Genomic DNA, 14,768 nt, shown 5'->3' with positions numbered 1-14,768 from the left:
AAATGTTTATGTAGGAGAAAACCCCATACTTTTTCAGTTTTGGAATCTATCACCTGCACAGAAATGAGAGGTGAATGTACTCATACACGTGTGTGTATAAAATGGATAAGATCAGTGAGCGAAATCTTGACCCCGCTCAAGTCAGTGGTGAAAAGCTGGCATTCTATTTATTGTCATAATTTCCATTTTCAGAAAAAAATAGTAATGACTAATGAGTTCTATAGTACATTTTATAATTACGTAGTGCAAGAGGCATATGAGATTTCTTGTAAGAATAATTGTGAGTATTTTTCATCCTCAGCCCATATGTCTTTGATTCTGCAGACATGATGGTAACTAATTTATTATTAATTAATTATACGCTTGACCAGGAAAAAAAAAATCCATTTCATGGAAACTTCTGAAGTTTCCATTCTTCGCCTTGGAGCAAAACCAGAACATTTGAACCCTATTCACGGAAGCAAGGAGAATACATTCATCCCATTCCCCAGGCTGACGGTTACAGCAATGGCTCATGGAAGATTCAGCCTCAGGTCCCTGCTCCACCTCATTTGTAGGAGAGCGTCTAATCTCCATCGTGTCTCCAGCCAGTCAGACACAAGACGCGTTAGGGCTTTTTTTGAGAGCAGGTTTAGCTGCCCATGTGGACGCAGCCTTGCTCTGTGATTTGATTCTTCATTACGACTGCAGGAAAGAGAGGTAGGGAGCAACCAGGAGACACAATACCAAGTACTGCAGATGTTTTCTTTCATCTTTTTATTTCTTTATATTTTCCCTGTGTGTTGTCTTGTTCAAGATGACAAATTCCCTAGAGAGGCACTGATTTCTATATTTGGAAGGTAAGAGCCTGGGCAAGAGGTAGTGGTCTGCTTAGGGAATAAAATCTTATGTTCCTCTCTGACTGCCTGGAGACATGATGGAGATTAGATACTCTCCTAAAAATGAGATGGGAGTTTGTGAAGAAAAGTTTCTCCATTCCGGAGTGTTTGCTGACACAAAATGTTGCAGAGCAGTGCCAACAGAATGCGAGGTTTTCCTTTTATTTTTTAAAAGGTATTCAAAGTAATGCAACATAAGCAACCTAACTTCAGTTAGGCAGTGAGCCAGAAGCTTGCTTTTCCTTCAACATTCTGTATTTTCAGTGGAAAGAGGTTTCTCTAGACAGTGAGTCAGAGCAGGAGGTCAGTCAGATACTCAGAATTGCTCCCTGGAGGAGGAGTTTCATGTTTCTCACTGTCTTCCCCCTCGTCGCCTTTCTCTCTCAGGAGCCTGATTTTAAAAAGCACTTTGCTGAGATAGCCAAGTGAGATGGTGGTAATGCCCAGCTCCACCCAGTTTTTCAGGACAGTTGGTTTGACATTCTCAGATCATTTCTTTTTTTTTTTTTTTTTTTTTTTTAATATTTTGCAATAAGTTTTCTGTTCCACTTCTGTTCCAGTGTTGTATTTTAGTATTTGTAAGTAATTGTCTTTTGAAAAAAGTCAAAACTGAAATGAAAAGTTTTCTTGGAAGTCATTTTTATCAATCAGAAGTTATCCCTTTGCCCTTCCCACTCCCTCCCAGCCAGGACTTTCTGAATCTGTTGCTGATTTAGTTTCCATTCAAAAAACAGAAAGCATCAAACTTGTGGCATTCCTTACCAAACAAATTCTGGTTCAGACAAGCAAGATTGCATGTAAATAAATTAAAAAATGCAACTTTATAATTTTTTTCATGCAATTCAGCATTGTTAAAACCCAAAACAATAGAAAAGCTAAAGCATATACAAGTCAACTATCTAATCTGTCAACTCTGTTAAAAAAAGAAAAGTTATCAACCTATAGAAGAATACTCACCATTGCTATCAAATCCATGAGTAAACTCATGGCCAACAATCACTCCTATGGCCCCGTAGCTTAATGACCTGCAACACAAAGAAGCAGTTTCCTTAGAAAGTCATGAACATTAAAGGACTGAAGACCTCAAGAAAGATCATTATTTATTTAAACTAGGGGGGAATGGGTCTAAAAATCATACCTGCACAATTTTGACTTAAAGTTGTTGGAAGTCTGAATGTTAAACTCCTACTTGTTTAAAAGCAACCTTTCATATAAAACTTTAGAAAGCATTGTGATGGTTCACTCTTCTAAGCAAATCCCTTATTAGCATAGGAGCTCCAGAATGTCTCCTTCAGCTGACTGCATTGTATATATTCTAACTGCAAACAGGACAAAGTTATAGGTGAAGTTATTCTCTTAGCGTCGTCATGAAAAAAGGATAGATCAAAGGTTGCAATGGGCTTCCGTAATGCCAGCTCCAATCATTCTTCACTGGCATGCAACAAACAGACTTGCAAATGACTGACTCTCGTTTGAAAAGCATTAAACAGATCTCCCTTCTGTTTTAAAAAAGAGGTCATACAATTTCCTTGCACTTGCCCAGGCATAGGACATGATCTACAGTCAGATCTAATGCACTGGAGAAACAGAACAGAAAGAAATATTTCATATTCCTGATTGACAACTAATTGTATTTTCCTCATTATATCCAAATAAACAAAATGCATCTGGGAGAAATAGGGATGAAAGAGGAAAAGGTTCAGGGTTTTTTATATCAAATGCAGTGGATATCGGGGGGGGGGGGGGAAGTGATCTACTAAATGCATCTTTCATTCATTAAGTTGTTCTTTGTGATTTTAATTATTTCAGTTATTGAGATGCCATACTTCAAAGTAGCTTATAGTATTTCTAACGCATTGTATTGAAATAGGAGAAAGGCAGAGGTTTGAAGTAACATGTTATTACTGGACCTAATGATCCATAGCACGCTAATTGCTCATCTCAGTTATGCCCAAAAAGTATTATATCATTTAATTCCCCCTGCTCCCATGACAATTCTTCACTTTGTTTTTTTCTTTCCTGAAAGGTAATTTGCATATGATAAAATCTTCCCTACTGTTTTTTTCCCCCCAAGTACTATTGCAAACCTTCACTAAAAAACACTGGTTAAAATTATACATTTCAGCAATGGAAATATCATCCTTTGGTGTGACAAATTTGTAATCTTGTGTAGCACACAGTGATAATTACCCATATGAAATGTACTATATTAGACTTGTTTTCCACATCTGAAGTAAAGTGGTTATACAGGATTTTTTTGCAGCTGGAGAAGTATAAAAAGAATGGCACAAAACATGTAAAGAGATCAAGAAGAACCAATAAGCCCTATTACTAAATACATCTTATTTTTCCTCTAAGGTTCTTGATCACCATGAGTGGCAGGGACAAAGAACAGGCTGGTGCCTGGGCACTCCTAGGGCCTTCCCCAGCTCCAAAAGATGGGATGAAGTTTGGGGTGAATGTTGGCCTTCGCTTCTGTAAACCCCCTTCAGCATTTTGTCCAGCTCAACAAGAATTCTGCCAGAAACGCTCCCAGCTCTGTTCATGCTCTTCACTTCTGGGGCACAGCTGGATGGAGATGGAGGGCATTAGGTGCAGCCCAAGGGGTACCAGATTAAAGGAGGGAACTTTCTGGGACTGGGGAGGCTCAGAGGACTGTAAGGAAGCTACCAACTCAGGTAGTCTCCAGTCCCTATTTCAATATATCTGGCACTGAAGACTCATAACAATGAATGGTGCCATTTGAATGGTATTTTATTTCTAGTACTGAGATGTGAAGTGATAATTTAGCTTCCCTTTATGCAAATAGATGCAACTGTTCTATAGTGGTTATGCTGGAACTGGACACTAAAAAGCCACTAAATGTTAAATATTTGCTAAATCAGTTTTCCAGCAAGTGCTGATGACTTTTTCATGATTTTTCTGTTCCAGTGCCACGTACTGTTTCTTTTAAGCAGGCAGAAGACAGATCCAGAATATTTCAAGGACAAAAGCAATCTGTTGTCTGATATAAACCAGCTACATTTGTTTACTAAATTTCATTTTGATACGTACTCAAGCAAAACCAATTTAAGCTAAGGTAACCTTTAAAGAAGAGAAATGAGCAAAGTATAATTCTTTGAAAGAACCACAATTTTATCGCTATGGCAGAAGGTCAGGGTACAGAGAAATCTCTTCAGAAAGCAAAGCTGGAAACAGGTCTGCAATAACCACAGCAGAAAATAAGTTCACCTTAACAAGAAAGGACTTTCTTCTATCCCCAATTACCACTTAGAAAGTCACTTGGCTCATAAGAATTCTCTTTGAATGCAAATTTATTTGTTCCTAAATTGAATGTGTCTCTCTACATACATTGCCAAATTTCCTGTTACAAGGACACATCCAGATTGGAAGATGGCAAACCCAAAATACTCAAAAAGTTTGACTTTTTTTTTTTAACAAAGATTTATTAAGGATATCTTTCACCAGTAACTGGCTTTATATAACTGCAAAATAACTTTCAGAAACTGCTGTCAGAAACTTTTCACGGTCTTACCGTGCCCTAAAATAGAAAGATATTGAATTGCACAAAAGCAGTGATTTTTCAAAATTAAATATATGTGACCTATAATTACTCTTCCTCAGCTACAGCAGCACATGGGCCCGCTCAGGCAATCATTTATGCATATGGAGATACTCTCAAGCACCTCAACAGGCACAGGCAAAGGCCCACTGTTAATCTTAGATATTAGCAGAAAGTGAACAATAAACTGATAATAAACGGCTTCTCAGGGTATTCACTTCTGTTCAGGAAGTGTTAGCTACCTGATTTACAATTCCTTTTAATACCTGCCATGTGCACACTGCTGTATCTGCATGCTACAGCATCGAAACTCTTCCACTCAGGTGCACTTAATTAGCAATTCCTGTGAGAAATCAGTCATCAGTTTAAGACGAGAGCAACACATACAGCTCCCAAGGGTAAGAAAAGTTATTGCACAAAGCAGCACTTTTCAAAGTCTGTTTTTTCAATAGTAAAAGCAGGACGCAGCAGAGAAGAACACACAACCCAAGGGCCAAGCTTTCCCTACAGAAGGACAACACAGTATTCCTCTGCTCTACCTGTTGGTCATCTTCAGCAGCGTAGACTTCTTCTCCATGCCCTCTTCTTTGTCTATATGTCTTTCCAATACCTTTCCCTGTTATTCCTCATTTCCAGGTGTACGGGGTTCCCTGGTGCAGTACTTACCTAGGATACTCTGTTCCCCAAAAGAAAGGCTTTTGCAGTTCTCCTGCTGGGAATCCTGCAAAAGCAGAAACAGTAGTAGTGAGGTCCCTAGCTCAATGCAGCTGAATAACAATCACAAGGCCCAAGGGTTTGGATTTTATGACCTTTTTTGTTTAGTTTCAGAAGATTTTTGCTGAAGGAGCAGGTGGTACTACCCTCAGGGGGTAGTTTCAGAATGCAGTAGAGGATCTTTGGAGAAGCAGAGATCCTCCCTCCTTCAGGACCACAGTGGCAACAAGATGCTCCACTGCAAGAACTTTATTTTATTCCATGGCTACACGCGTGTCTGTGTGTGTAAGTGCATGTGTTCCTGTGAAAAAATGCCTAGTGTTTCCTGTGAAGAAAACTACTGGATTCCCCTCAGATGTGTTGACAGATCAACAGACAATATTTAGGTAAGAGGCAACAAGGACTCAGAAGGTGTTAGCTTAGTGAGGCTTCAGTGCAGCAAGAGGCACATGAAAGTGCTAAAATGTAAGCCTAATTCTATATAGTGTCTCAAAAATCAAAGGTAAACAAACATTCTTAGGCACTTTGGTAAAGGAGAGCTGTAGACTACTAAGGCTGTAGAGTCAGTCTAGCTACAGGAATTACCTGGCTCCTTCTGGTAGACTAACTAGTCACCCAAACCCTGTCAGTGGAGACACTCTAGTGAGTGATGATCTACTGATGTTGCACGTAGGAACCAAAATTGTTCCTCAAATTCAAAGTCACAGGCCTATTTCTAGTTCCTGGATGACCTTTCAGTGCCACAATTCTGAAGACAGTGGGGCTGAACATGGTAACAGTTTAACAACGCAAAGAACTGCTAAATAAAACAGATGTCTATGGTCAAAGTTTTTATATGCTGGTGAAAAGTGTCATCCTTCCAGGCCCAAATGTGGAATTTGCTGTCTCATGTCAGGAATTCCCATCTATGAAGCACGGGCTTGCACCTACTTTGAAGATTACCCCACATGGACATCACCTTGTCAAGGAAGAACCAGTTTCCTCAGGTGATTCTCTTGCTTTCCCAGGAACCTCTGCTTCAGCTTATTTCTCTTCAAGAAATCACCTGGCCACTCACATCAAAACAAAAACCACATTCACTTGATTCTAACCTTATTCAGTTTTGTGTTAATGTATAGGACGTGGATTTCTTTATATCTGAGATAAATTGTCAGGCAAGATTTTTGTCCTTTCCTTACAAAGTCTTTACAGACAATATGCTGAGTGTAATTCATGTCAAATGATGTTAAGTGGCATGTCCTCATGGCCTGCCCATCTGCTTTTTTCCGCTGCTCCTCCTTGGCTGCCTTGACTATCTATTTGCAATCAGCTTACAAAAAGCATGTTTTTCAAACTTATTTTCTAAGTGCTTTTTCTCTTACTTCTCCAGATGCTGTTTTGTTGTTTCAAGCATGTTATCATTTGCTTTTCCAGTACTACAAAACACAACTGTACCAATGTCAAGGACAAAGTTTTCCTGATCTAACTCTCTTTGCCTCCCAGCGCGCACAGAAGAGTATTTACTCTGTAAGTTTTTAAACACCTCACAGCAATGGTACGCTCACGCAACCTGATGAAAATTGCTTGCTAGTACACTAAGTTAAGAGCTGGAAATCTAGTCCGAACTACATTGCCTGGTTCCTTCCAAATACTGAACCTCAGGAAAGGGTTTTGGACATGCCAAAGAGACCATTTAATGAAGGAATCATTAAGGTCCACTCACCCTGAATGATCCTCTCCCCACAACAGCAGATGAGAGGAGCTGTGGCCAAAAAGAACAAATGAGCCCATACTGAAGATGGTATGAACCAAGATAGCACAGTCACCCCACAAATCATGTTTAGGGATCACACCGTCCTGTGTGCTGTCACCACACCAAGAGCCTATCAAGATCTCGTAAGGAGCTGCAATTATTTTGTCCATTTATAGACTTGTGTAGTGAATTTGCACTTGTCTGTGTGCCAGGTAGAGGTAATATACATTATTTACAGTAAACTAGGTGCAAACCTTCGCTCAGGCTCATCCATCCAAGAAATATAATCTAAAGGTGTCTTCACAGCATGTTGCTGAAACAGTCTAGATGTGAGTTAAGCCATGAGATAAAGTTTTCACTGAACAAGGCATGTGAATGAATGGGAAGAAGCTCCAATCCTGAATCCATACAACAGGTTGATAATTATTTTACTCCAAGGCAGGATCCATTTTAGGTAAGATATGCCTGAGCATAAAGTTTGTTGAAGGAGTGATTTCTGCTTCTGGGCAGCTGTGTGAAACACCTTTGTAGTTTGATTGCACTAAAGGAAGCTTAGGAAGTATTTTCAGGCCAAAGCAGGGTCAGAGGCCACTAGAATGTAATACACATTTAAGAAAAACTCAGGGAACTGGAATGTATTAATTACCTACAATAGGATTTTTTTTTCTTTTTTAAGAACAAAATTATCTAGTTTTGAAAGTGATTCTTGGGCAGCTAAGAAAGCAAAGGTGTCCTGTTCTCCAGAGATTAGTAGCACTAAATGAGGGAGGGTGCTTGTCTACTATTGCAACACTACAATGAACAGATTCAGACTTGGCAACACAGGGAATTCCTCTGTATGCAATGCATCCCTCAGGCAAGCATCAACCAGATCATCCTTGGAGGGAACAAGGATAACAATGTCCTAGACCTAGAATCTCCTTTAAATTATAACAGGAGATGGATCACCCGACAGTTTCTTATTTTGTGCTGTTCAGAATGCCTCAGTTTAGGCAATTCCCTTGTGAAGGCTGTTTCTTGCTTGCTTGGCATATTGTACCTAAAAGAATTAACGACAAAACTCAGAGAGCTCATAGTAGGCTGTAGAAGCAATAAATGTTAATGGGATTATTTATATGCCACTGGAGTTCAAGCAAGCAAAGGACTGATCTGGAGGAGTAAGTCAGCCAGACTTCAGAGAATTTCACATCTTAAGGAACGGATACAGGCACTGGGAAGATACTTTAAGCTAACACTTCCCCATAAATTTAGCCTGTAGTGCAGCTTTTCATGCTTCCTTCCTCCACACAGCCCCAGAAGAGGGTTATGGGCAGAAAGCCTCTCTCTCTGTACACTTTATTGCTAGTGCAGGCTCAGAGCCTACGCTCAAGGCCATTACTCACCAACAGCACGCAGAAAGAAAACTGCGTTGCCTTATTGCAGACCCCACACAAACCTATCTGCCATATGTAGGACCTGGACTTGCAGAATCTGCCTTGCCTACCTTCCTACAACCTACCGACTTCTGGAGCAACGTCATAGGACCGCAGCATCCTTCTGAGATAGACACTCACGGCTCACATGCCGTAAGAGCACTGGAGGTCTGTGGACAGCTGAGTTCAAGCTGTCACAGGACAGCACTGATGCCCTATGTCCATGCATCTTAGAGATGGCAAGGTGGGACAGCCAGGCTAGATCGTCCTCCAGACGGACTTTGTGCCACTGATCACAAGACTTTAGAGCCCAGCAGTTCCGACCAGAGCCCTTTAAGCCCAGCAGTTCAACCAGTTTTCAGTCCACCTGGCTGTCCACTTGTCTAGCCCATTCTCAGCAGCTTGTATTTGTGAATGTTAGGGCAGACAGTGCTGAAAATCTTGCTAAAGTCAAGACGAATCGTATTCACGGCTCTGCCCTCATCCACTGAGCTAGTCATCTCATCGTAGAAAGCTGGTCAAGGAAACTATTTCCAGGATTTACTCCATCATGTACGCAGGGACCGATGCGAGGCTGACCAGCTTGTAGTTCCCTGGATCTTCCTTCTTGAAGACAGGAGTGACATTTGTTTTCTTCTAGTTCTCAGGAACCTCCCCCAGTCACCACAACCTTTCAAAAGATAATCAAGAGTGGCCTCACAAGGACATCAGCCAGCTCCTTCAGCACTCGTAGGTGCACCCCGTCAGAGCCCACAGGCTTGTGTCTGCCCACTCTGTTTAAATATTCCCTAACCTGCTCCTCCTCCACGGAGGGTAAGCCTTGCTCCAGACTCCCCCTCTGGTCTCAGAGGCCTGGGATTCCTGAAAGCCAGTCTTACCAGTAAGGACCGAGGCAACGAAGGCACTGAGTACCTCGGCTTTTCCATGTCATTTGTCACCAGGTCCCTGCCACCATTCCGCAGTGGGACCACATTTTCCCCAGACTTTCTGCTGCTGCCGCTACGCTTGCAGAAAGGCTTCTTGTTGCCTTTCACATCCCTCGCCAGATCCACCTCCAGGTAGGCTTTGGCTTTCCTAGCCCCTGTGTCTGGACCCTTGGGCAGTGACTCTTTGCTGAACTTTCCTCTTACTCCCCTTACTGCTCCGGAACGCAGGGGCATTTCAAGCAGTGGAGTACGTCTGGCTTACTTCAAATATACCACTCTGAATTTACGCTGATCTTGAAGCTCTGACAGCAGTCTTTACCTGCACAGGACTACTTCTAACTTAGTTCAAAATTTCTAGCTTCATTTTATCCATTATATCAATTTCAACCTCTCTCCGCAGCAAGGTGTTCTAAAGCTTGTTAGAGTATATTTCAAATTTGAAACAATTTTTTTTTCTTTCCAATTTTGCAGGGGATTTACTGCCATTAATGAACCCATTTACCAGCTAATACCTTCATGGTATTATTATAAACATTTTGCAGATGAATGCCCCGAGACCCAGAGTAATATTGTTACTTCACCAAGGAGACACAAGCAATCTCATTTCATCTGATAGTTCACTGAAATGATGCAGACTAATAATGGATGAAGCAAACTAAAAAGACATGAGATGGCTCACCAAATCATAGAAAATTTAGAGTTCAAATCTAAATATGAATTCAAATCTATAGTTCAGTTACATTATTCAGTTATATTGCATGATATTTTTAACTGAGCAAGACAAGACCTAGTAAAGCCTTATTCCAAGTTAGCGCATTTACAATTTCCAATAATTAGTTGATTTGTTTAAAGCAACTTCTGACAGGCTAGTGAATCCAGTATGTAAATAATGGATATGGGAGACAGCTGTGCTACATTGTGTGACATACAGGGTAATCTGCCAATTGTTGTACTGGCAATTCTCAGGTGCGTTTAAAAGCTGTAACTTGTTTTTCAAGTGTCATTGAATGAATTCGGATGGAGAGTTTTAAAGGGATAAGGTATAAGCAGGAGACTAACTGCTGGTCAGTAAACAAAGGATATTGAATTCACATAAGGAATTAAACATGAAGACCGCTAGGATGTTGGTTAGTTATCTAAAACTAGGGGCAGGATACATTTGTTTAAAATGGTTCCACAGACTTCTGTTTGGACAACTGAATCTCTTCCCAATGCCTTTTGAGAAGACTTTGCATGTCCTGCTTGGGCTCTAGCTGCCAGTCTTGATGGGCAAGGGTCTCCTGCAAGTTCTCTCTCAGATACGCCAGACATGAGGAAACGTATTGGGTGCTGTAGAGCATCCCAGCCAGCTTTCAGCACCTATTTGTAGGTGATTAGGATCAAACCCTCTGTCATAACATGGACCTGAATCCTACACTTAATTTCAAGTTTTATCCTGTGGACAAAGAGGATAGAAAACATAAATTGTGTAAGGATAGAAAAAATAAACTGTGTAAGGCACAGTAGCTGTTTCCTGCTATGCATGCATACAAAGCTTAACTTTCCGAGGAGTAGTGAATAAATACATTAACAGATAAAGAGAAGTGATGGTCTTAATGCAGAGGACTCAGCAGCCTCTGGTTCAATGCTTGGCTCAGTCTCTGCTTCACCTGACAAGGGGCTCTTCGCTGCTCATGAAAAGAGAGAAGCCAGCATTTCCCAACCTCAGTGGGGCAACATGAGGAGAACCGTGAGATGGTTTGTGAGGATCCAAGGAATACTGTGTCCTAAGGGACTAGGAAACCTGTGAAAACACCTGTTTTTACAAGGAACTTTGATCTTTATTGTCTAAAGGAAAAAACTCACTAAAATCCCCAGAAAAAAGAAGAAAGAAAAAGTTATCGTATTTTATACACTTATAGATAAAAATTTTAGGAAGAAGAAATAAAGAGTGGATGTAAGGATCATGCATCATCTCACCTGTGACCGTAGTTAAATAAAAGAGAATACTAGTCATTAGTAAATAGGAAAAATTGAAAATGAGGGCTCACTTAAGAACACTTAAAGCTTACTTAATAACAGGGCTCAGAAAGTCTTCAGTCCAAATCTGTTATGAGCGTTAACCTCCTGGAAACTAATGGCGCACTTGAAACTACTTCATCAATAACCTTCTAATTAGTCTCGTTCTTAAGGGAAGAGAAAGTGCCCCTACGCGCAGCCCGCTCGCCCTCCCCCGGCCACAGCACCGTGTGCTGTTTGCCGGCACTTCCCCGGCTCCTGGCAGGAGAAGAGATCTCCCTTGCAACTCACAGCATCAGCAAGCCGCCAGAATCAATACCCACATGCCGCTTTCTATAAAGATGATACTCGTTGGGTAATAGGAGTTCTCATCTGTGGTTTTCTCTACGGACGCTAATTCGAACGCGATTTTAAAATTCTGGTTTAGATTATATCTTCTTCCTGCAACATGTAATGAAGCCGCTCTCTAAAGAGGCCTCTTGACTTTCACTAGAGAACTGCAGTACAAGCATGAATGACTTAGAAGGAGCATGGGTATAAACTTACAGAGATAATATCAACAGTAGTTAATTATCCAATACATCTATTCAAGCTTACGCCTCATGAGTGTGTTGCTTATATTTGCCTCAGTTCACTGTAAATCTCCCTTCCATTACTGTTCACAACCCACAAACGTTACCTTTTTTGATATATTCTAGAGGCATACATATTTACACTTGGAAAGCAAATTAAATACACCAAATGTCTAATGAGCAGTTCCCCTCTATCCTTAACATATTCAAGGGCCGATATTTTAGTGCTCTAAAGACACATAAAATCTTTTCTTCAATAGAAGTATGCTAGCATACTTTGATCACCACTTGTATCTATTTTCAGCACATATTTGTTGACTGCTCTAGGGCTCATTAAAATAAACAGAGCCTTTCGGAAAGTGTTTTTGTGTTCCAATGATGATAATTAAAAAGATAGTATTCATGCTGCTTAGATTATATGAAGTGTACTTAGACACCGTTTCAGAATCTAAAGGCAATGACATGTACCTGTTGTCCTCGTTAAGTACCTATAATTGAGGGGAAATTGACGAGCAAACGCAAAGAAAATTGAAAAATGATCCACACTAGGACGGAAAAATTATTAACAACCATTATAAACATGCATGGTTGCTAATCTAAGGCACTTTGAGTTACAGAAAAAGAGGAAATAAATAAAGAGAACTCATGCAAAGAGAACATCAGGAGTAAACTTCTATAATACTTTACTCTCATGTAAAGAGAACATCAGGAGTAAACTTGTATAATAATAAGATAAATTATATGTACCACATTTTTTAACTCTGCTCTTTGCAGCACATCTTACCTTGATACATCTACTTATTTCTCCTTTGGAGATATTAGCAGAATTGTTGGCCATTCAAGTTATCAATAGTTTAGTAATGAAAATGAAATGAAACAATAGCAAACATAAGGATGTTTGTACTGAAGTGCAGCAAAATTTGTTACAATCTACTGCATATGCAAGTTTTGCTGTATTCTCCCAAATCTAATAATTTTCTAAATCATCTAGTTTCTACTCTCTATTAATTTTCACTTTTAGTGAAGAAAGACCTTTTCTTTCAAGTAATTGAGTAGTCAAGCAGTCAAGTTAAAAACACTAACAGCTTGCCCGTGTATGAAGATTGCATGGACTTGTACGGAGATCGCAGTGATTTCTTGTTTAATGCCTATGTCAGTGATACAAGCTACGGAGACAGAAGAATTTGTAATCCTTCCATCAGGAGTGTGCCAGAGACCTCCCTATGCTCTGAGCACAGAAAGCAAAAGCATCTTCCTAAAGTTCAGAAGTGATCAGGACCTTCAAGTTCTCCTCCACTTCTGCAGGTATCTGATCATAGCTGCTTTTCAGAAACCACGGTTCAAGGCACTGATTTTGCTTTTTCTCTAAAGTCTTTCACGAAGCCTTCAGTGACTAATCAAGTTTGGGGTTGCTGTGGTTATGTTGATAACGTCACACAGTACATTTCCATTTCCAAACTGAACGGTCTTAATTTTTAGAATCAACTTTGGAACTAAGTATTTTCCTGTTAACGTAGAGGCTGCTTTCCAGAAGCGATTGCTATTATGCATTTTAAAATTCTCATTTCTTAAATTCTCCTTCTTAGTAAACTCATTTACCAAAAGCAAAAATAGATGGGCCTTGAACACACTAAAATCCAGTTTGCTCACTGAAGAGCAGGGGCACTCAAGCAGATGAAGAGCCTATCTGGTTCATTCTCTGATTTCCAGCAGTAATCAGTAGTAGATGTGTAGGGAAAGAGCATCAGGCACCTATCTGTGAGGTAATTCTTCTATTAGTACATCTTTCTACCTTCCAGCAATCAGTAGCAGAGGGACCTGTCCTCCTGGACTGAGTTTCTATCTGTCTGTTCTTTGGTTCAGAACAGAACACCCTCTTTTTCAGATCATCTGCTAATACAGCGACCAGCACAGATCCTCGTAACACACCCCTCCCACTATTTTGAAAACAAGTCATTTGTTCCTACCTCCTTCTCTTATCTCTAATCAGTCATTAATTTATGAAAGAACCTTCTGTCTTGTCCCATGACAACTTCCAGTTAATAGCATTGGGAAAGAAACTCATCAAAAGTGTTCTGTGGAAATGAACATAGTATATCAAGCATACTTACTTGCTTCTGAATTTCAAAAAAATCTAGCGGACTAAGAAAGCATGATGCTTTTCTAAAAGAAAAAGCAAAAGCCAAGTCACGTTGACTCTTCCCCATTATATCATATGCTTATTCTTTCTCTCTTATTCGTTCATGTTGTGGTCACGAACAGTTTCCTTCACATAGGGGCTAGAATGACTTTTTATACAGATCCCTCTGGATTCTCTTTTGAAAAAAAAAAAAGGATCTGACACTTGCCACACCTATTCTTCCTGTGCTAAGGCCACTATAAGTGATAAGCTATACATCAAAGCTGGTTGTTTGGCAATTTCTTGTCTAAGCTCCTTTGAAATACCTGGGAGAATATTATCTGGTCCTTATATTTGTCACAGTTCGTTTTATGAATTTCTTCTAAAGTACCTTCTGTTGACACTAAATTTGAAAGACTTCCTGGGACTTACCTCCCATAAGAAAAAGCTCCAGGATAAGAACTTCCCAAACTCTTCCAATGCAAAGAATCATCTTATTTTTATGCCTTAGAGACTCTCCTCTTTCAGTGTATTCGAAAAAAGGTTTTATTATTAGTTCTTATGCTCTTAGAAAGTTGGTCCTCAAAAACTTTGTGGGCTTGCTATATCACAACTTTACATTTAACTTGCTAGAGTTCATGCTTATTTCTTATTCTCAGATAACTCTCTTTTGTAGAACTTTTTTTCTGTTGTTTAACTAGGCCTTTAAAAAGGCCACAGTTTTTGTAGCATACCACCAGCCCCTACAGAACTTTGTATGGATTACTACTGAAAACATAGCTGCAAAGCAGTAAGGTAATAACAGTGGGGCATAGATTTGCCCAGCAGACACATCACACAACATGAGTACACATA

General features: G+C 40.0%; 1 protein-coding gene across 2 annotated transcripts in view; it reads right to left on the bottom strand.

Moving 5' to 3' along the window:
- Positions 1 to 14,768, bottom strand: part of PHEX (phosphate regulating endopeptidase X-linked) — a 103,347-nt gene that overhangs the window by 10,206 nt on the left and 78,373 nt on the right. For both annotated transcript variants that reach the window (XM_052795010.1, XM_052795011.1), the window contains exons 16-17: positions 5,107 to 5,161; positions 1,836 to 1,903 (exon numbers count right to left, since the gene is read on the bottom strand). In XM_052795010.1, coding sequence (XP_052650970.1) covers positions 1,836 to 1,903; positions 5,107 to 5,161 — 123 coding nt within the window. The remainder of the gene's footprint in view (positions 1 to 1,835; positions 1,904 to 5,106; positions 5,162 to 14,768) is intronic.

Source organism: Harpia harpyja, chromosome 8 (assembly GCF_026419915.1).
Source record: "Harpia harpyja isolate bHarHar1 chromosome 8, bHarHar1 primary haplotype, whole genome shotgun sequence".
Lineage (NCBI taxonomy): Eukaryota > Metazoa > Chordata > Aves > Accipitriformes > Accipitridae > Harpia > Harpia harpyja.
This window is presented reverse-complemented; position numbering and strand designations above follow the sequence as displayed.